General features: G+C 42.7%; 1 protein-coding gene across 1 annotated transcript in view; it reads left to right on the top strand.

The window, feature by feature from the left end:
• Nucleotides 1–22159, top strand: part of LOC135054610 (zinc finger protein 260-like) — a 90233-nt gene that overhangs the window by 9603 nt on the left and 58471 nt on the right. The window contains exon 2 of the mRNA XM_063957801.1: nucleotides 3372–3526. Coding sequence (XP_063813871.1) covers nucleotides 3449–3526 — 78 coding nt within the window. The 5' untranslated portion in view covers nucleotides 3372–3448. The remainder of the gene's footprint in view (nucleotides 1–3371; nucleotides 3527–22159) is intronic.

Here is a 22159-nt window from a genome sequence, read left to right as displayed (position 1 = left end):
GAGCATTGCTCAATCCGAAGGGCATGACGAGGTACTCATAATGTCCGTCACGGGTGTTAAATGCGGTCTTCCACTCGTTACCCTCACGGATCCGGATGAGATTGTATGCACCTCTCAGGTCCAGCTTTGTAAAGATGGTAGCTCCGCTAACTCTGTCAAAGAGCTCAGTAATCAGGGGTAAAGGATAGCGGTTCTTGATGGTAATGTCGTTCAAACCTCTGTAGTCGATGCACGGCCGCAGACCACCATCTTTCTTCTTTACAAAAAAGAAGCCTGCGCCGGCTGGAGAAGAAGAAGGTCGAATGAACCCCTTTGCTAGGTTCTCTTTAATGTATTCCTCCATAGAATGCGTCTCGGGGAGAGACAATGGATAAGTTCGGCCTCGAGGTGGAACCTTCCCTGGAATGAGATCAATCGGGCAGTCCCATTCTCTATGAGGAGGAAGGATATCAGCAGAAGCTTTACTGAACACATCCGAGAAATCTTGATATGGAGGAGGTGGAACATCAGACGACCTGGGGGAGTAAGAACAGACAGGCAACACTTTAAACAAACATGTCTTAGTACAGGAGGAACCCCATGCCAGGATTTGCGTAGTCGTCCAATCAATTGTAGGATTGTGAAGACGGAGCCATGGAAGGCCCAGGACCACAGGATGTGTGGCTCTTGGAATCACTAAAAGTGAAATAAGTTCGGAATGAAGAACTCCCACTCTCAGACGAACTGGTAGAGTCCTTAGAGAAATAACTGTATCAAAAATTTTACTGCCATCCACAGCAGTTAAGGAAAAGGACGAAGGAAGTCTCTCGGTGGGTAGGGACCACCGTTTAACATAGGCTTCGGTAATAAAGTTCCCAGCTGCTCCGGAATCCAGGAGGGCAATGACGTTCTGATAACGTTGAGCAACTTGAAGCGAGACTGGGAGTTTACAATCTTGAGGAGATGGAGAGGAGATCATTACTCCTAGCCGGCCCTCTCCTTGGCGAGCTAGGATTTGGAGTTTCCCGGACGATTGGGACAGGCATTAATGGTGTGAGACGGAGCTGCACAATACAGACAGAGAAACTCGGAGAGACGTCTTCGGCGCTCAGCAGGAGTTAAACGGGAACGGCCAATTTGCATGGGTTCATCTTTAGTTGGTGACAGTTGGCGAGGAGGAGGAGCAGAAGATTTTGGAGCAGATGATCTTCCACGCTCAGTTGCTCTCTCTCTGAAACGTAAGTCAACTTTCGTACAAAGTGAGATTAGCTCATCTAACTTGGAGGGTAAGTCTCTGGTAGCTAACTCATCTTTAATACGCTCGGATAAACCATGCCAGAATGCAGCATACAGGGCCTCGTCGTTCCATGCCAGTTCGGATGCCAGGATCTGGAACTGTATAAGATATTGTCCTACAGTACGTGATCCCTGGCGTAAACGGAGAATCTCAGACGAAGCTGAAGTTACCCGGCCTGGCTCGTCGAAGATGCGCCTGAATGTTGACACGAATGCAGTGTAAGAAGATAGCAGGGTGTCGGACCTCTCCCATAACGGTGATGCCCAATCAAGGGCTGAGCCACTGAGAAGAGAAATAATGTAGGCAATTTTTGTACGGTCACTGGGAAAATTGCCAGGTTGTAGCTCAAACTGAATCTCACACTGGTTGAGAAATCCCCTGCAGAATCTTGGAGATCCGTCAAATTTTGCTGGCGTTGGAAGATGAAGACGTGGAGCAGAAATGGGTAAGGTGGGCGGGGTTATAGCTGGAGTCACTGTGGTTGACGCACCAGACGCGCCTGATCCACGGAGAGTTGTCTGAATCCCATCCAGCCGAGTAGAGAGATCCTGGAGACAGCGGATGATGTGGCCCTGTGCAGCCTCCTGATGTTCTAGTCGGGCTGCCAGTTCTTGCATCGGCCTGGCCGCTTGATCCTGGTCTCCGGCTGGATTCATTAGGTCAGTGCTTACTGTCACAACTGAGGGCCTGAGCTGACGGGAGGCAGCCTCAGTTGTAGGGGCTGAGATGTACCGGAACCTGGGAGGTTGTATCAGACCCCTGGACATGTAAGTAACATGAATAATAACTGCCCGAAGGCGTGACCACGACAACTTGGATAAAAGTCAATGATGTTTATTATGACAACTCCGCAACACAGCAGCAGTAAAAGAAAACGTAAAAGTCAGCAAAGAATAAATACAGTTCCTGAGTACTACAGGATGGCAGGAGCCACAGGGCACTGGTAGAGTGAGATAGTTCTTATGATCTTCTAGATGGAAAGTCCTTACCAGGCCCGACTGTAGCAGTGGAGATAACCCAGGATTGTGCCAGCTGGTGTTCCAGGAAAAGCTGGGTTGCTGAAGGTAAAACAGCTGCTGTGGATACTGGCTGGAACCAGACTGTTGTTAGCACGGAGTGGATACTGGCTGGAACCAGTTAAATAATAAATGAACTTGGGAGCGATGAAATATGAACTCAAATGTAGAACTTGAGAGCGGAGAAATAATAATACCGGTGGAGAGTGGTAAAGTGTAGAAAGGACACCGGCCCTTTAAGGGAAGCTGTACTCTGCTGGAAGCTGAGCTGGAAGCAGGTAATGTTGTAGCTGGAAACAGATGAATCCACAATGGATTGGAGAGTCAGGCTACACCGCAGGTGGAATGCTGGTGCGGGTCTCTATGGTGGAAGTCTTGAGACAGGAGCTGGAACCTGGAAGACAATCACAGGAGAGAGACAAACAGGAACTAGGTTTGACAACCAAAGCACTGACGTCTTCCTTGCTCAGGCACAGCTTACTTATACCTGCAGCAAGGAAGGGGTTGGCTAGGCAATTATGCAAATCAACAATACAGACAGCAGATTGGTGGAAATGATCAGATGACAGAATCCAAGATGGCTGCGCCCATGCAGACACTTGGAGGGAAGTTTGGTTTGTAATCCATGTGGTCTGGGAAACAGTAATGGCGGCGCCGGCCACCGGAGACAGGAGACGCCAGGCTGATAGATGGACATTTAACCACGCGGGCACAGCGGAGGCCGCGGCTGATGAAAACACCACTCTGACACTCTGCATGTGGAAACTCAGGAACAGCGGAATCCGGTCCTGGAACGCTGAGCCCGCCTTAGGAGGCATCTGAAGGGTAAGTAATGGCGTCCAGATACCCGGATCGTGACACGGGAGAAGCAAGGCTAGAACATGGCACCTGAAACGTACCCTCACAGGCTCGCTTCACTCACCACCAGGTCTTTAAAGGTTGTAGTTCTTGAGGGAAAAGTATGATAAGTTCAACAGTTTTATGAAGCTAGTCCAGGGCTATGTGACCAGGGATATATGGCTTGGGGGGGAAAGAGAAGGATGATATGTATGTACTCTGGTTATTATATTTATTCCTAGAAAACCGTGCAGTGAGGATCTGAAGCATCTGTACTAGAAGTTTCCTGAGAGTAATACTAATCGCCGATTCCCAGAGGATGGACAAGGACAGCAGTCACATGACTGAGAGGATACTAAATCTCACCCTGGAGATCATCTACCTGCTGACTGGGGAGGTGAGGAGATCTGGGAGCATCACAGTGACATCACTTCTATCTATAGTGATAATACAGGGATTTGACTGGGGAGGTGAGGGGATCTGGGAGTGTCACAGTGACATCACTTATATCTATAGTAATAATACAGGGCCATGACTGGGGAGGTGAGGGGATCTGGGAGCGTCACAAGTGACATCACTTCTATCTATAGTAATAATACAGGGACATGACTGGGGAGGTGAGGGGATCTGGTGGTGTTATAGTGATATCACTTTTATCTATAGTAATAATACAGGGACGTGACTGGGGAGGTGAGGGGATCTGGCAGTGTCACAGTGACATCAGTTATATCTGTAGTTTTAATAAAGGGTCATGACTGGGGAGGTGAGGGGAACTGTGCGCATCACAGTGTCATCACATATCTATAATAATAATATAGGGACATGACTGGGAAGTGGATCTGTGAGGGTCACTTTTGTATATAGTAATAACAGGGACATAACTGGGAAAGTGAGGGGATCTGTACGCATCATAGAGAGATCCCTAATATTTATAGTAACAATACACGGACATGACCGAATAGGTGAGGGAGTCTGAGCATCACAGGGACATCACTATATAGTAATAATACAGGGACATGACTGGGTAGGTGAAGGGGATCTGGGAGTGTCATAATAACATTGCAAATCTATACTAATAATACAGGGGCATAACTGTGGAGGTGAGGCGATCTGTGAACATCACAGTGACATCACTTATAGTAATATAGGGACATGACTGGGGAGTGGGTCTTAGAGGGTCACTGTGACATCACATATCTGTAGTAATGCAGACACATACCTAGGAAGGTGAGGGGATCTGGGAGTGTCACAGTGACATCACTTTCTCTTACATCCTAGAGGATGCTGAGGTCCACATTAGTACCATGGGGTATAGACGGGTCCCTTGGGAGCCATGGGCACTTTAAGAGTTTAATAGTGTGGGCTGGCTCCTCCCTCTATGCCCCTCCTACCAGACCCAGTTTAGAAAATGTGCCCGGTGGAGCCGGGCACAGCTAGGGGAGCTCCTAGGAGTGTTTCTAGTTTTATTGTTTTTCTAAGAGTGTTAGGCACAGGGAGGCTGCTGGCAACAGCCTCCCTGCTGTGTGGGACTTAGAGGGGGGAGTAGGATCCAACCCTAGAGGTTAATGGCTCCTATTTCCACTGATAGGACACTGAGCTCCTGAGGGTGATGATCTCAAGCCCACGAGGCGACCGCTCACTCCCGCAGCACGGTCGCCAAGCCCCTAACAGAGACAGAAGATGGAGTGGTGAGTATGACGCCGGCGCCCCGGTAAGCGGGTTTGCCGGCGAGAATAGCGGCGAAAGGGTTGGAGCGCATCTGTAACGCTGCACTCCGGAAGGCTCAGTGGCAATGTGAGGGGCGCCCTGAGCCAGCGCACAGACCCTGCACTGGTATACATGGGCTAATCCCGCTGTTGGCAACCACATTTACCTCAGGCCAGTGTAATCTCAGCAGCGGGAAGACGCGCCATTACAGGGCGCGGGGCTTCTTCCTCAGAGCGGATCCAGCACTCACCAGCGCCATTTTCTGCCTGCAGATCACACTACAGAGACGCTGACAGGGAACGCTGCGCTTCTCTTCACTCCAGATATCCTCTGCTTTGGGTGTATTAGACGAGGGGGGGGGGGAGTGTTATATTTCACTGTGTAATCTATTGAGGTTATTCAGTCAGCGCCAGGCTTTTATTATATAACTGCCTACTGGGGCGCTGTGTGCTGGCTCCTTATACTCTGTGTCTCTCTGAAGGTACTCTGGGGGAAACTGTGTCCTACATTTTCCTGTGTGTGTGTGTTGATCTATCTCACATTACCATGTCCAGGGACTCTGTGTCTTGTGCTGCAGAGTGTTTATCTTCTCCTGAAGAGTCTATTCCATGTACTCAGGAATGTAATATTCTGTCCGAGGCTTCTGAATCCGAACCCCCATGGGTGGCTTCTATCCGGGGTATGATATTCCAGATTTCATCTATGAGCTCATAATGAGATTGAAACACAGGTTTTAAGACAATCTGTAGAGGTTTTGTCGTATTCAGCTCCCATTGCCTCCTCAAAAGCCCCTGGTATATACCCTAAAAAGCATGCTCTTGCCCAGATATTGCAAGCTGACACGGACACCGACTCTGGTGGGGGTGTGGGGGGGGGGGGGGGGATTCCTTGCTCAAGGGGTGCAACTCATGATTGAGGCTATTAGGGACATTTTACACATTACTGATGAGCTACCTGAGCAGGTAGAGGAGGCTTATTTTATTTTACGGACAATAAGAAGACCTCCCTTACATTCCCTGCGTCTAAGGAATTAAACGCACTGTTTGAAAAATCCTGGGAAAACCCGGAGAAAAAGTTCCAGATCCCAAAAAGGGTTCTCATTGCTTTTCCTTTCCCTGAGGAGGACAGGAAAAAGTGGGAAAACCCCCCTGTAGTAGACGCTTCTGTATCTAGGTTGTCTAAGAACCTGTCCCTGGGTCCACCGCTTTAAAATAGCCGGCTAACCGCAAGATTGAGACTACACTCAAATCATTATACACAGCTAATGGCGTAGCTTTACGACCCACTATTGCTTGTGCATGGATTTCTAAGGCCATAGTAAAGTGGTCAGGCATTTTACTAGAGGAATTAGATTCTATGGATAGAAGTGACATTGAATTGTTTTTACGTCACATACAGGACTCTGCAGGTTTCATGGTGGAAGCCATGAAGGACCTTGGACATCTTAATGCGAGAGCTTCTTCCAAGGCTGTTTCGGCACGCAGGGGACTCTGGCTCCGCCAATGGTCTGCGGATGCTGAATCCAAGAAGAGTGTGGAGAACCTACCCTTCACAGGTCAGGCTCTGTTTGGGAAAGCATTAGATGCTTGATTCTCCACGGCAACTGCGGGTAAGTCAACTTTTCTTTCATCTGCAACACCGCCGACTAGGAAATCTTATCTTACGTCTACAATGCAGTCCTTTCGGACTGCGAAAGTTAAAAAGTCCAAACCCCCTTCCACTTTCTTTAGAGAAGGTCGGAGGAAATCCAGAAAACCTGCACCAACAGGTTCACAGGAACAGAAACCTGGTTCTGCTTCTTCAAAATCCTTGGCATGAAGGTGGACCTTCCAGCCTGGAGATCGGGCAAGTGCGGAGCAAGACTAAGAAATTTCAGTCATGTCTGGGCGTCCTCATGCCTGGATTCTTGGGTACCAGATATTGTTACCCAGGGTTACAGACTGGAGTTTCAAGAACTCACACCTCACAGATTCTTCAAATCAGGCTTACCAGCTTTGCTGACAGAAAGTGCTATCCTACAGGAAGCCATTAAAAAATTGCTCAAGTCAAATGTCATTGTTCCAGTTACACCTCACCTAGCAAACCAGGGTTATTACTCAAACCTGTTTGTGGTACCGAAACCGGATGGTTCGGTCAGGCCAATATTTAACCTAAAGTCATTGAACCCTTATTTGAGGGACTTCAAATTCAAGATGGAGTCTCTGAGAGCGGTGATCTCAGGTTTGGAGGAGGGCGAATCTCTGGTATCCCTAGATATCAAGGAAGCATACCTTCACATTCCGATCTGGCCGCCTCACCAGGCTTATCTAAGATTTGACCAACAGATAACAAGTGGCGCTTGACAATCAGATAAATTAAAAAAACATTTATTTGTATACAGTGTGTTAAAGTTACAACAAACTCCCGGGAGAATAAAAGTAATGTAACAAATTTCACAGCAATAAAATTGTGCACTGTTTTAAAAATACATGATCAATTCCTCAGAAAACCGTTTGTAATAGATGAACTAATATGCACATGCTTACTAAATAACTACGCCTGGGAGATTTTCAACCGTATTAGATTCACTTAGTACACACACAATTATGGTGAAAAAATGTATGTGACCAATAAATATGATATCTAAACATCAACAAAATCTAAGATTTGCGCTACTGGACTGTCACTATCAGTTCCAGGCACTGCCATTTGGCCTCTCCACGGCACCGAGGGTGTTTACCAAGGTCATGGCGGAAATTATGCTAGTCCTCCGCAAGTAGGGAGTAAACATAATTCCTTATCTGGACGATCTGCTAATAAAGGCATCTTCCAGGGAGAAGTTGTTAGAGCATTACTCTTGCAACTCAACTACTCCAGGATCATGGATGGATCCTGAAACTTCCAAAGTCACATTTGGAGCCAACAAGGAGGCTGTCCTTCCTAGGGATGATCCTCGACATGGAAGTACAGAGGGTGTTTCTACCGGCGGAGAAAGCGTTGGTGATACAAACAATGGTCTGGGATTTCCTGAAGCCAGCCCGGGTGTCAGTTCATCAGTACATTCGCCTTCTGGGAAAGATGGCTGCCTCCTATGAGGCTCTACAGTAAGGAAGATTTCATGCACGGTCCTTCCAACTAGATCTCCTGGACAAATGGTTTCTCATCTTCACATGCACCAGAGGCTATGTCTGTCGCCGAAAAGCCACAATCTCATTCCTCTGGTGGCTGCAAAGTTCTCAACTACTAGAGGGCCGCAGATTCGGGATTCAGAATTGGATCCTTCTAACCACGGATGCAAGTCTCAGAGGTTGGGGTGCAGTCGCCCAAGGGAAAAACTTCCAAGGAAGGTGGTCAAGTCTGAAATCCATCCTCCCGATAAACATTCTGGAACTAAGGGCCGTGTACAATGGTCTTCTACAGGCGGCACATCTTCTGAAAGATCAGGCCATTCAAGTTCAGTCGGACAATGTAACGACCGTGGCCTACATAAACCGACAGGGCGGAACGAAGAGCAGGGCTGCAATATCAGAGGTGACAAGAATCATCCTCTGGGCAGAAAAACACGCGGTGGCGCTGTCAGCGATCTTCATTCCGGGAGTGGACAACTGGGAAGCGGACTCCCTCAGCAGACACGATCTTCATCCAGGAGAGTGGGGCCTCCACCCGGAGGTGTTCGCAGAGGTGACAGGTCTTTGGGGTCTACATCAAATAGACATGATGGCCTCCCGCCCCAATAAGAAACTACGGAGGTACTGTACCAGGTCGAGAAACCCACAGGCAGTGGCGGTGGATGCCCTGGTGACTCATGGGTGTTCAAGTCAGTGTCTGTGTTCCCTCCACTTCCACTCATTCCAAGAATACAGGCTAGGAAAGGAGTAATGTCAAAACATTACCATCGAATTTGGAAAAGGTACGTGTCTTGGTGTGAATCCACAAAGTTTCCTACGGTGGAGTTTCAACTAGGGCAAGCAGGTGTGGATGTGGGCCTACGCTTGGGCTCCATAAAATTCCAGATTTCGGCCTTGTCCATTTTCTTCCAGAAACAATTGGCTGACCTCCCTGAGGTTCAGATATTCTTGAAAGGGGTTCTGCACATCCAGCCTCCCTTTGTGCCGCCTACGGCACCGTGGGATCTTAATGTGGTGCTGCAGTCGGATTGGTTTGAGTCTTTACAGGAGGTTGATGTCAAGTTTCTTACTTGAAAGGCGGTCACACTATTGGCATTAGCATCTGCTAGATGTGTATTAGAACTGGGGGCATTGTCCTGCAAGCGCCCCTACTTGATTATCCATTAAGATAGAGCTGAGCTCAGGACGCGTCAGCAATTTTTTCCGAAGGTTGTGTCGGCTTTTCATATCAACCAACCTATTGTGGTGCCAATGGCTACTGACTCCTCAATTACCTCAAAGTCCTTGGATGTTGTGAGGGCTTTGAAGATTTATGTGAAGAGAACTTATCGTCACAGAAAATTGGACGCTCTCTTTGTCCTTTATGATCCCCATAAGGTGGGGTGTCCTGCTTCTAAGCAGACGATTTCTCGCTGGATTAGATTTACTATCCAGCATGCTTATTCGACGGCAGGATTGCCATGTCCAAAATATATTAAGGCCCTCTCTAGTTGTAAAGTGGGTTTTTCCTGGGTGGCTGCCCGGGGTGTCTCGGCTATACAGCTTTGCCGAGCAGCTACTTGGTCATGGCCGAACACGTTTGCTAAGTTCTACAAGTTCGATACTTTGGCCTCTGATGACCTGAAGTTTGGTGAATCAGTTCTGCAGAAGCCCCCGCGCTCTCCCTCCCGTTCTGGGAGCTTTGGTACAACCCATGGTACTACTGTTGGTATCCAGCATCCTCTAGGACATAAGAGAAAATAAGATTTTAATTACCTGACGGTAGATCCTTTTTTCGTAGTTCGTAGAGGATGCTGGGCGCCCGCCCAACGCTTTGTTTTCCTGCATTTGTTACTTGGTTAAGTACTGCATTTTTACTTGGTTAAGTATTGTTGGTTCAGCCGTTGCTGAATTGTTTCAGGCTGGTTAGCTTGGTTTTCTGTTGTTATGTGTGAGCTGGTGTATATCTCACCACTATCTGTGTATTTCCTTCTCTCGAAGTATGTCCATCTCCTCAGGCACAGTTTCTAGACTGTGTCTGGTAGGAGGAGCATAGAGGGAGGAGCCAGCACACACTTTTAAACTCTTAAAGTGCCCATGGCTACCAAGGGACCCGTCTATACCCCATGGTACTAATGTGGACCCCAGCATCCTCTACGGGCTACGAGAAAAGGATTTATCGGTAGGTAATTAAAATCCTATTTTTGTCTATAGTAATAACAGGGACATAACTGGGAAACTGAGGGGATCTGAAATCATCATCGTGAGATCCTTAATATCTATAGTAATAATACAGAGACATGACTAGGGAGTTAGGGAGATCTGGAAGTGTCATAATAACATTGCATATCTATAGTAATAATAAAGGGACATGACTGGAGAGGTGAAGCGATCTGGGAGTGTCACAGTGACATCACTTATATCTATAGTAATAATACAGGGACATGATTGGGGAGGTGAGGGGATCTGGGAGCATCATGATGACACAAAAAAGTGAACTAGAAGAAGGTTATTAAGTTGGGTGCACTGAATAGATTTATTGGATTAATTAATATATTAAAACTTAGCTTTTAATGCTACCTTTAATATAGGGAAGGTCCCTTTAAGTGGGACACATACAGCAAAATAAAGAGGTTAAAATATGACACATACAAACAAATTAGTGATGAAGAGAGAAAAATTTATGTGAAAAAGAATTTAAAAGGAGGCAACACCAAAATAACTCCTGCAGTTGTATATATTATTGATGTACCATCTGTACCGGATAATTCCTTGTGTGATTGTTCTTAGTATATGCCTGGATATGCCTATGCTGTTTATGAATCCACATAAAGGTATGAATGTCTGTTCATGTTTTATGTTCAATATTTGTAATACTGCACACTAATTGCAATAGGCATAGTTAATCCAAATGATAACTTCACTTGTATCTGATACCACACAGAAATAGGGAGAATAAAGGGATGTATCAAAATTACGTTGCTTGTTATCTGCTGCGCTTTCTTGGAGAATAAATAGATTGAAAGAATGCCTGGATTAATTCATGTACTTCATAATAGCATATCTTATTCTGGTACCGTGTCTCAATCAATCTCATAGATATCTTAATGATGGTTGATTGATACAGAAATAGGTCACTGTTGGAATAATAGCACTTATATGGATACCATATGCTGTGCTCTCTTTGAATTAATATAATCCAAGAGGATGTAAAAATCTATTTATCTTGAGGCTGTTATTGCGTGACACTCTTGCCTTTATTCCAAAGTAGGCAAAGGATGTAGAACCAATCAAATTGGAAGGGGCGCTCGAGCTGTGTTTCCAAATAGTATAGTGATAAAAAATAATAATAAGCAGCTGTCTGAGTGGGCTAGTCACGCCCACTATATCATGCAAAACAGAAATAAAACAAAATAAGACAGCGCTAACTGAAGATGGATTGTGGATAATACAGTACTAATTTATTAAAATGACAATATTCAACTAAACATTTTTAAAAAATTCATAAAATCTAATTCACTGCACTTTTATATTGTGGTCACCATACGTGTACTTATTGATCATTTGTTGTTATGTCCAAAGTCCCCGTGAAGTCCGCTCATTTAATGTCCCATATCCTGGGGTTGTGGCACAATCCCTGGGCCGATAGTACGCTGGAGGAATGTCTTATCCCAATTCTTAAACAAGGCAAAAGGGAAGTGTCCTCACCAGTATTGCGTGTTGGTAATTCTCTTCGGTCCTTATTGTTGGATAGGGTGTAAAAACTTGCGTTATTCAGCGGATTCCACAGAGGTCCAGACAGTGTTGGGTGATCAGGGTAGGTGACACAGGTTACACCTGACGCGTTTCTCAGCTTGACTGCTGCTTTTTCAAAGGTGACTGTAGTCCTATCTGGCAGTGATATTTATACCTAACTCAATTACTCATTCATTACACCTGATTCTAAACAATCCATCTCTCAGTTTATGTGTAATTAATTAAAAAACATAGTTTATGTAGGATAGACTCGAAGGTACATAAGGATTCAACACAATTTATAAACCATGAAGTTTTATTCACTATAAAATACATTTTAACTTAGTCCGGTGGTGCTGGAACGCACGCGGACTCCCGAACTTCCGGTCCGTGGCACGCATTGTTTACTTTACACATGGGTTTCTTCCAATCTAATAGGTCAGGCTAACATTATATTCCGGCCTGTGACATGGTTACCATGGTGATAGCGGTAAACTTCCCGACCTAAGACCTGGTTACCATGGTAATAGGGGTAAACTTCCCTCGAATTACGGAGCAGATGCAGAGTCACATGATCGGCATCTCAAACATTCATCATTTCCGGTCTGTGACCCGCACAGATGACTATTTGGAAGCAATTTATTCTTTCTTCCTGTGATATTCTATATATGAGGCCACGTGATCGGCTTCTTTTGGAACGCATACTGAATTGACAGTTCACATAACTTATGTGAACGGACATTTCACATTAACAACATATTTATAATTTTAACATGGTGTTACATATTGTATATTATTTTCAGTACATTATTTCATTGTGCTTCTAACCTTTATTAGTCATTGGAATATCTCTTAATGAATTTAGTGGAGATCTATATAATCAATATGATTTACCTGGAATTCAGGAATATCCAGTTACTATTAGTATAATATATATGTGAAACGTGGAATAGAATTTTTTATATATATATCATTTAAACTAAACAGTCAGATAACAATCTACTTTAATATAATCATCGATATCCGTCAATTAAAGGGATTCTCACCAACTTAGATCAAAAATGGGTATCATTCTCAACAGAAGATCCATATTTAGTTTAGAAACAAAAAAAGATTTATATGAGATAATAGGGAATATTGAGGGGAAGAGGGGAGGGGGGGGGGGGGGGGAGATGAATTAACGTCAAATGTTTATAAGGCCATAAAAGAAAATAAATCTTAGTGTGTTATATCACACAATTCAGCTCAACTGACTCATTTAAGCCTGTGGGAAAAATGCTATTCATTTTTAGCATCCAAAAAACTTCTTGTTTGCAAAGAGTCTTATATCTGTCCCCTCCTCTTATTGTTTTACTAATAAATTCCAAACCTGTTATCTTCAAGCATCTAGGATTTCCTTTATGGAAATCCGCATAGTGTTTAGATACACTATGCGTTAAAACTTTATTCAAAATATTCCTACGATGCTCGAGGAATCTTATTTTTAAGGGGCGTGTAGTCCTGCCAATATATTTTAGATTGCATCCACATGTCAACATATAAATGACATGGGATGTATTACAATTAATATATGTTTTTATCTCGTAAGGAGTTTTTTCACCATCTATATTGATCATTAGGGTGTGGTCAGCTGTAAAGTCGCAGGTTATACATCTATTTCTCCCACATTTGAAGAACCCTTTTATTTTATTTCCCATTTGTGTGAGCCAGTTAATTTTTTCGGGATTTTTATTTGGGCTATTTTTCTCCTCAATTTTTTTCAAATGACTGGGAGCCAGTATGTTTTTAAGTGATCTATTTTTTCGAAAAATAAATTTAGGTGATTTTGGAAGAATATTTATTAATATGTTATCCTGTTTTAATATATTGTAATTTTTTGATATAATTTCTCTTACTTCTCTATGGCAATTATTATAAGTTGAGATAAATGATATATCAGAAGAAATATTCTGTTCACTTTCTTTTTTATTTTTATTTTTGAGAAATCCTTTTGATGAATTTAAAAGTTGATCTCTATCAGTATTCTGTACTTCCTTTAATGATTTATCTAGTAGATAATTTGGATACCCTCTATCTCTAAAGGAATCCAGCATTATTTTTGCTTGACTATCAAAAGAGGTCATAGTTGAACAGTTTCTTCTGATACGCAGTAGTTGACTTTTGGGGATGCTTTTTTTCCATGATGAATGGTGTGCACTATTAAAGTGTAGATAAGTATTTGTGCCAGTTTCTTTTATGTGGTTGCACGTAACTATTTCATTATTTATTATTTCTAATGAAACGTCCAAGAAGTTTATATTTGTAGTATTGAAAGAGTGAGTGAAGGTGAGGTTAAAGGGATTCCTATTCAAATGTGTAAAAAAAGAAAGTGCTGACGCGTGATCACCATCCCAAATGATAAATAAATCATCTATATAACGTCCATAGAGGACCAGGTGCGCGTCGAACCCGCCCCCCCACACGAGCTGGTCCTCGACCTCGCCCATGTAGAGGTTGGCGTAGCTCGGCGCGAACCTGGTCCCCATGGCGGTGCCCATCTCCTGAAGAAAAAAAGTGTCCAAAAATAAAAAATAATTGTGTTTTAGAATAAATGATATTGAATCCAAGATAAACTTTTGGTGTTTCTCCCTGAGGTCCCCATCTTTTTCAAGTCGTTTGGCAATCGTCTTTATGCCTAATTCATGGGGAATATTTGTATATAGACTCTGTACGTCTAATGTCAAGAACGCATAAGAGTCTTCCCATTTTATTCCTTTCAACACATTTAAAAAATGTGTAGTATCTTTGATGTGGGACCTCAGGGTAGAAACACGTGATTGTAAATGTGAATCAACATAATGGGACAAATTAGACGTGAGGGAATTAATACCAGAAATAATAGGACGCCCAGGAGGTGAAGTGAGGGATTTGTGAATCTTGGGGAGGTGGTAGTAAGTGGGTACAACTGGGTGAGAACACAGAAGAAATTGATGTTCTTCTTTGGTGATGATTTGTTCCTCCGCTGCAGCTAAGAGGAGATACTGAAGTTCAATTAGATATTTTTCTGTTGGATCATTGGGTAATATTGAATAAAAGGTTCTGTCACCCAGTTGTCTCTCCGCTTCTTTTATATAGTCTTTCCTATCTTGTATAACAAGGCCCCCCCCCCTTATCTGCAGCCTTAATTATGATCGAACTGTCTTTAGTGAGTTTTTTCAAGGCTTTCTTTTCCCATTTATTCAGATTCTGTTTTTTCTTTGTGGTTACTGCACATAGAGATTTAAAGTCATCTAATGTGGTTTTATAGAAGCTCTCTATGCTGATTCCCTTAGATTTAATCGGATAAAAGTCTGATTTATTTTTGAAGAATTTGCGTTCTTTTGAGATGTCAAAAATCTTCTCCGGGGAGGTTATATCTGGATTTTCATCTAAAAGTTCAGTAAGTATCTGTATAGCCGCTGTGTCTCCTGCATCCAATAATATTGGATACGCTTCTTCTTTATTTTTTATTAAATTTTGTTTTGCAAAATATTTTTTGCGGCACAGAGTTCTTACGAACCGATTAAGTTCTACAAATAAATCAAAAATGTTTGGGGGTGCTGTGGGGGAAAATTTTAATCCTTTAGTTAATAAATAAATTTCATTTTCAGACAATTTTTTGGAGGATAGATTAAATATGTTTTTTCCTTGATTTTTTCTCTTAAGGGCTTTTAATCTCTTTGTTGTTTCTTTCTTACCTCCTCTTCTTCCTCTAGGCTTGGGTTTCTTCCTCTTTTTTGGGGTTCCCTCTGCCACTCTCTGTCCCTGTCCCATGTTCCCTGTTTTCTTTGCTCTAAAAAACCTTCCTTCTTGTTGGTTGATATTGGTTCCCTATATTTTGGCTTTGCTCCTAATTCTAAAGTTGTTCTTTTTTTATTATTCTCTATCATTTCTGATCTATTTTCTCTTTCTAATGATTTATCTCTATTAGAGGACCGGTAGTTGTTTTGTGGACGGTATTGTTGTCTCCCTCTATTTCTATAATTTCTGGGACTATCTGTCCTGCGATCATTAGATTGGGTGGATCCCATATCTCTAGTGATGTAATTACTTTCTAGATTACGGCTTTTATCTCTATTTCTCTGTTGTCTATAGGTCCTAGCATTGCCCGACTGATAGTCATCCAGATCTCTTTGGAATTTTTTACATTTAGTGTTGATCAAAGTTTGTTCAAATTTTGTGATTTGTTCAGTTACAAATGAATCTCTTTCTTTATATTCCTTATCCTGGCAATATGGTTCTAGGTCAACCTTAAGAGCTTCAATTTCTATTTCCAGTTTTCTTACTTTTGAACTTCTATATTCAACGACCAATTCCATCAATGAGAAAGAACATCTATCTAATATCGATTCCCATTTTATTTGGAATTCTGTTACATCTTGGAAAATGGAGGGTTTGAAAAGTCTGAGACCTCTTGGTATTAACTTTTTATCTAAATACTTTTGTAAATTGACACTGTCCAGCCAGTGTCTGGACTCAGACTTTAGCAAATCCTCCAGTCTCCTAAAATCATTCCTAAGTTTATCATTAACTATTCCTTCTTTATTTTTCTCTACAGGTATATCCCATTTTGCAAGGTATGTTTGTCTTCTATTGAGTCTATCCTGAAAATTGGAAAAACAGCTCATGCTGCCCCTTTAGGACTATGTGTGTAGGCAAAGGATGTAGAACCAATCAAATTGGAAGGGGCGCTCGAGCTGTGTTTCCAAATAGTATAGTGATAAAAAATAATAATAAGCAGCTGTCTGAGTGGGCTAGTCACGCCCACTATATCATGCAAAACAGAAATAAAACAAAATAAGACAGCGCTAACTGAAGATGGATTGTGGATAATACAGTACTAATTTATTAAAATGACAATATTCAACTAAACATTTTTAAAAAATTCATAAAATCTAATTCACTGCACTTTTATATTGTGGTCACCATACGTGTACTTATTGATCATTTGTTGTTATGTCCAAAGTCCCCGTGAAGTCCGCTCATTTAATGTCCCATATCCTGGGGTTGTGGCACAATCCCTGGGCCGATAGTACGCTGGAGGAATGTCTTATCCCAATTCTTAAACAAGGCAAAAGGGAAGTGTCCTCACCAGTATTGCGTGTTGGTAATTCTCTTCGGTCCTTATTGTTGGATAGGGTGTAAAAACTTGCGTTATTCAGCGGATTCCACAGAGGTCCAGACAGTGTTGGGTGATCAGGGTAGGTGACACAGGTTACACCTGACGCGTTTCTCAGCTTGACTGCTGCTTTTTCAAAGGTGACTGTAGTCCTATCTGGCAGTGATATTTATACCTAACTCAATTACTCATTCATTACACCTGATTCTAAACAATCCATCTCTCAGTTTATGTGTAATTAATTAAAAAACATAGTTTATGTAGGATAGACTCGAAGGTACATAAGGATTCAACACAATTTATAAACCATGAAGTTTTATTCACTATAAAATACATTTTAACTTAGTCCGGTGGTGCTGGAACGCACGCGGACTCCCGAACTTCCGGTCCGTGGCACGCATTGTTTACTTTACACATGGGTTTCTTCCAATCTAATAGGTCAGGCTAACATTATATTCCGGCCTGTGACATGGTTACCATGGTGATAGCGGTAAACTTCCCGACCTAAGACCTGGTTACCATGGTAATAGGGGTAAACTTCCCTCGAATTACGGAGCAGATGCAGAGTCACATGATCGGCATCTCAAACATTCATCATTTCCGGTCTGTGACCCGCACAGATGACTATTTGGAAGCAATTTATTCTTTCTTCCTGTGATATTCTATATATGAGGCCACGTGATCGGCTTCTTTTGGAACGCATACTGAATTGACAGTTCACATAACTTATGTGAACGGACATTTCACATTAACAACATATTTATAATTTTAACATGGTGTTACATATTGTATATTATTTTCAGTACATTATTTCATTGTGCTTCTAACCTTTATTAGTCATTGGAATATCTCTTAATGAATTTAGTGGAGATCTATATAATCAATATGATTTACCTGGAATTCAGGAATATCCAGTTACTATTAGTATAATATATATGTGAAACGTGGAATAGAATTTTTTATATATATATCATTTAAACTAAACAGTCAGATAACAATCTACTTTAATATAATCATCGATATCCGTCAATTAAAGGGATTCTCACCAACTTAGATCAAAAATGGGTATCATTCTCAACAGAAGATCCATATTTAGTTTAGAAACAAAAAAAGATTTATATGAGATAATAGGGAATATTGAGGGGAAGAGGGGAGGGGGGGGGGGGGGGGAGATGAATTAACGTCAAATGTTTATAAGGCCATAAAAGAAAATAAATCTTAGTGTGTTATATCACACAATTCAGCTCAACTGACTCATTTAAGCCTGTGGGAAAAATGCTATTCATTTTTAGCATCCGAAAAACTTCTTGTTTGCAAAGAGTCTTATATCTGTCCCCTCCTCTTATTGTTTTACTAATAAATTCCAAACCTGTTATCTTCAAGCATCTAGGATTTCCTTTATGGAAATCCGCATAGTGTTTAGATACACTATGCGTTAAAACTTTATTCAAAATATTCCTACGATGCTCGAGGAATCTTATTTTTAAGGGGCGTGTAGTCCTGCCAATATATTTTAGATTGCATCCACATGTCAACATATAAATGACATGGGATGTATTACAATTAATATATGTTTTTATCTCGTAAGGAGTTTTTTCACCATCTATATTGATCATTAGGGTGTGGTCAGCTGTAAAGTCGCAGGTTATACATCTATTTCTCCCACATTTGAAGAACCCTTTTATTTTATTTCCCATTTGTGTGAGCCAGTTAATTTTTTCGGGATTTTTATTTGGGCTATTTTTCTCCTCAATTTTTTTCAAATGACTGGGAGCCAGTATGTTTTTAAGTGATCTATTTTTTCGAAAAATAAATTTAGGTGATTTTGGAAGAATATTTATTAATATGTTATCCTGTTTTAATATATTGTAATTTTTTGATATAATTTCTCTTACTTCTCTATGGCAATTATTATAAGTTGAGATAAATGATATATCAGAAGAAATATTCTGTTCACTTTCTTTTTTATTTTTATTTTTGAGAAATCCTTTTGATGAATTTAAAAGTTGATCTCTATCAGTATTCTGTACTTCCTTTAATGATTTATCTAGTAGATAATTTGGATACCCTCTATCTCTAAAGGAATCCAGCATTATTTTTGCTTGACTATCAAAAGAGGTCATAGTTGAACAGTTTCTTCTGATACGCAGTAGTTGACTTTTGGGGATGCTTTTTTTCCATGATGAATGGTGTGCACTATTAAAGTGTAGATAAGTATTTGTGCCAGTTTCTTTTATGTGGTTGCACGTAACTATTTCATTATTTATTATTTCTAATGAAACGTCCAAGAAGTTTATATTTGTAGTATTGAAAGAGTGAGTGAAGGTGAGGTTAAAGGGATTCCTATTCAAATGTGTAAAAAAAGAAAGTGCTGACGCGTGATCACCATCCCAAATGATAAATAAATCATCTATATAACGTCCATAGAGGACCAGGTGCGCGTCGAACCCGCCCCCCCACACGAGCTGGTCCTCGACCTCGCCCATGTAGAGGTTGGCGTAGCTCGGCGCGAACCTGGTCCCCATGGCGGTGCCCATCTCCTGAAGAAAAAAAGTGTCCAAAAATAAAAAATAATTGTGTTTTAGAATAAATGATATTGAATCCAAGATAAACTTTTGGTGTTTCTCCCTGAGGTCCCCATCTTTTTCAAGTCGTTTGGCAATCGTCTTTATGCCAGACTGTGTAGGAAAATCAAACACAAGTGATCTTATACATATACTATGACTATAATAGGAATTATCATGTTCAGCAGCTGATAGATGCGGTCACAGAAATTTTGTCTAGTATGGGTTTGAACCTAAATGTTCCCCTTACTATAGGCTGTAATCCCCTTTACTGGGTTATGCACTTCTTGTAGATAGTCTGCTGTTTCTGACCGCCGTGGCTCTGATCGTAGCAATGCAAGTGCTAAATAGCCTCGTTAAAGCTGCCCGTACAGTGAAACGTGCACGTCGGCGTTTCGGGGGGCACACCTCACTCCGTATATAAATAATGCAAATGTTGTAAAATGTGCCAATATGCCTATGTCTAGTCACTGAGCACTGATACTGTCACAACTAGAACTAGTTAATCCAGCAGTTTGTTTAGTAGTCACAGAAATCAGTATGGAGTATTAAAAGAGGAATTATCCAGGTTACAACCTATATAGGAAACAATCATTTCATTGTAACCTATCTGCCGCTGACCCAGGGTGTCGTGGTATGCTGTGCAAACATATTCACACTCTGCTATTTAGCAGTTGCATTGTTATGATCAGAGCCACGGCGGTCAGAAACAGCAGACTATCTACAAGAAGTGCATAACCCAGTAAAGGGGATTACAGCCTATAGTAAGGGGAACATTTAGGTTCAAACCCATACTAGACAAAATTTCTGTGACCACATCTATCAGCTGCTGAACATGATAATTCCTATTACAGTCATAGTATATGTATAAGATCACTTGTGTTTAATTTTCCTACACAGTCTGGCGCTACTAATAATAAGAGATACTGCCACAAACCATACCTTTGTTGCCACATTACAGACCAAGTAGCCTGTTATATAAGTTATTATTGCAACAATTGTTGCCCTTTTTCCTTAAATAGCATAAGGTGACAGAGAAACACTCCCTTGGTCAAAGATAACAGCTGACGCTGTATGTAGCATTCATTTTGGACACTGTTTGACACCAATAGTATTCCAGTATAGCTGCATTTAATTAATTTACTTTGGAATAAAGGCAAGAGTGTCACGCAATAACAGCCTCAAGATAAATAGATTTCTCCTACGTCCTAGAGGATGCTGGGGACTCCAAAAGGACCATGGGGGTATAGACGGATCCGCAGGAGCTTGGGCACACTATAAAGACTTAAACTGGGTGTGCATTGGCTCCTCCCTCTATGCCCCTCCTCCAGACCTCAGTTAGATTCTGTGCCCATAGAGACTGGACACACACTAGGGGGCTCTACTGAGTTTCTCTGAAAGACTTTATGTTAGGTTTTTTATTTTCAGGCAGACCTGCTGGCTGCAGGCTCCCTGCAGCGTGGGAGTGAGGGGGGAGAAGCAGGACCTACTTCTGTGAGTTTCAAGGCTTCTGCTTCTCGGCTACTGCACACCATTAGCTGCAGAGGGTTCGATCACTTGGTGCGCCTAGCTGCTTGTTCCCGGAGCCGCGCCGTCACCCCCCTCACAGAAGCCAGAAGAAAGAAGCCGGGTGAGTATTAGAAGAACGAAGACTTCAGGACGGCAGAAGACATCAGTAACGGAGGTACAGTGGTAGTGCTGCGCTCCATGCTCCCACACCAACGGCACTCACAGGGTGCAGGGCGCTGGTGGGGGGGGGGGGGGGGAGGGCGCCCTGGGCAGCAGGTTACTGTTGTTTCTTATTTAGGCTTGTTTTGAAAACAGATTCGGTGCCTGGGCACCGCAGCTTATTCCCCCGCCAGCATTGACCCTCCCGCCGCTGGGGAGGGGAGCGCCCTGAACAGCAAATTATATTTATTTAATGGGGCAGAGAGGTTGTGTGTTAGCGCTGCGGGGGGATTCCGTGTCCGGACCCCTGCCAGCGCGTGTCAGTGTACTGCGCGCCTTTTTTCATCTCTCCCCCCGTTGACTCGTGTAACGGGTGCGGGGCGCTGGAGAGGGAGAGCGCTGTGAGCGGCATTTGCATAGGTGGCGCTGACGGGGGCTCCGGGTCCCGGACCCCCGCCGGCGCGTGTTAACGCGCTGCGCGACCTTCTTCCCCCGCTGCCGTCTTCCAGGTTCCCGGGCGCCGCACACAGTACGGCGGTCCCGCGCCGATGCTCCCACACACCAACGTTCTACCTGGGTGCAGGGGGGGGGGGGGAGGGGGGCGCCCTGAACGGCAGTTTAAGATAAGTATATAGTGTTTTTACACCATATACAACGCCAGCCAGTATATTTATGATAAGGGGCTGCAGAGCGCCGGGAAGGGGCGGAGCTTAATCTCTGAGGAGTCGGCGCCATTTTCTTCAAGATCCCCGCCAGGATTTACTCTAGAGTAAGATGGTGGGGGTGGCACTGTGATTTTAATGCTATAGGTGCATATAGTATTAACTTTGATAATGGATGCTTATTCTTTGTGGTAAATACATAATTTCACTGTTTCCCTTTTTTGTTTACCCACTATCAGTTAGTCGACATATGTCGGCAGGTGTAAGGCCTTAGTCATGGGCTGCGGTGGGGATTACTGACGGCTTCGGCTGTGCAGGGCGATACTTGATTAAAAAAAAGTAAAAAAATAAAAAAAATTAAGTATTAGCAGATTGGTGTTTGTGTGCGTAAAACGGTAAACACGATAGGGAAGATACAGTCGGTTTGTGGATGCCCTCTCGACATCAACGGTATTCCCTGGGTAAAGTTTT

This window comes from Pseudophryne corroboree, chromosome 3 (assembly GCF_028390025.1).
Source record: "Pseudophryne corroboree isolate aPseCor3 chromosome 3, aPseCor3.hap2, whole genome shotgun sequence".
Classification (NCBI taxonomy): domain Eukaryota; kingdom Metazoa; phylum Chordata; class Amphibia; order Anura; family Myobatrachidae; genus Pseudophryne; species Pseudophryne corroboree.
Note: the sequence above shows the minus strand (reverse complement) of the source record. Positions and strands in the feature narration are given on the sequence as shown.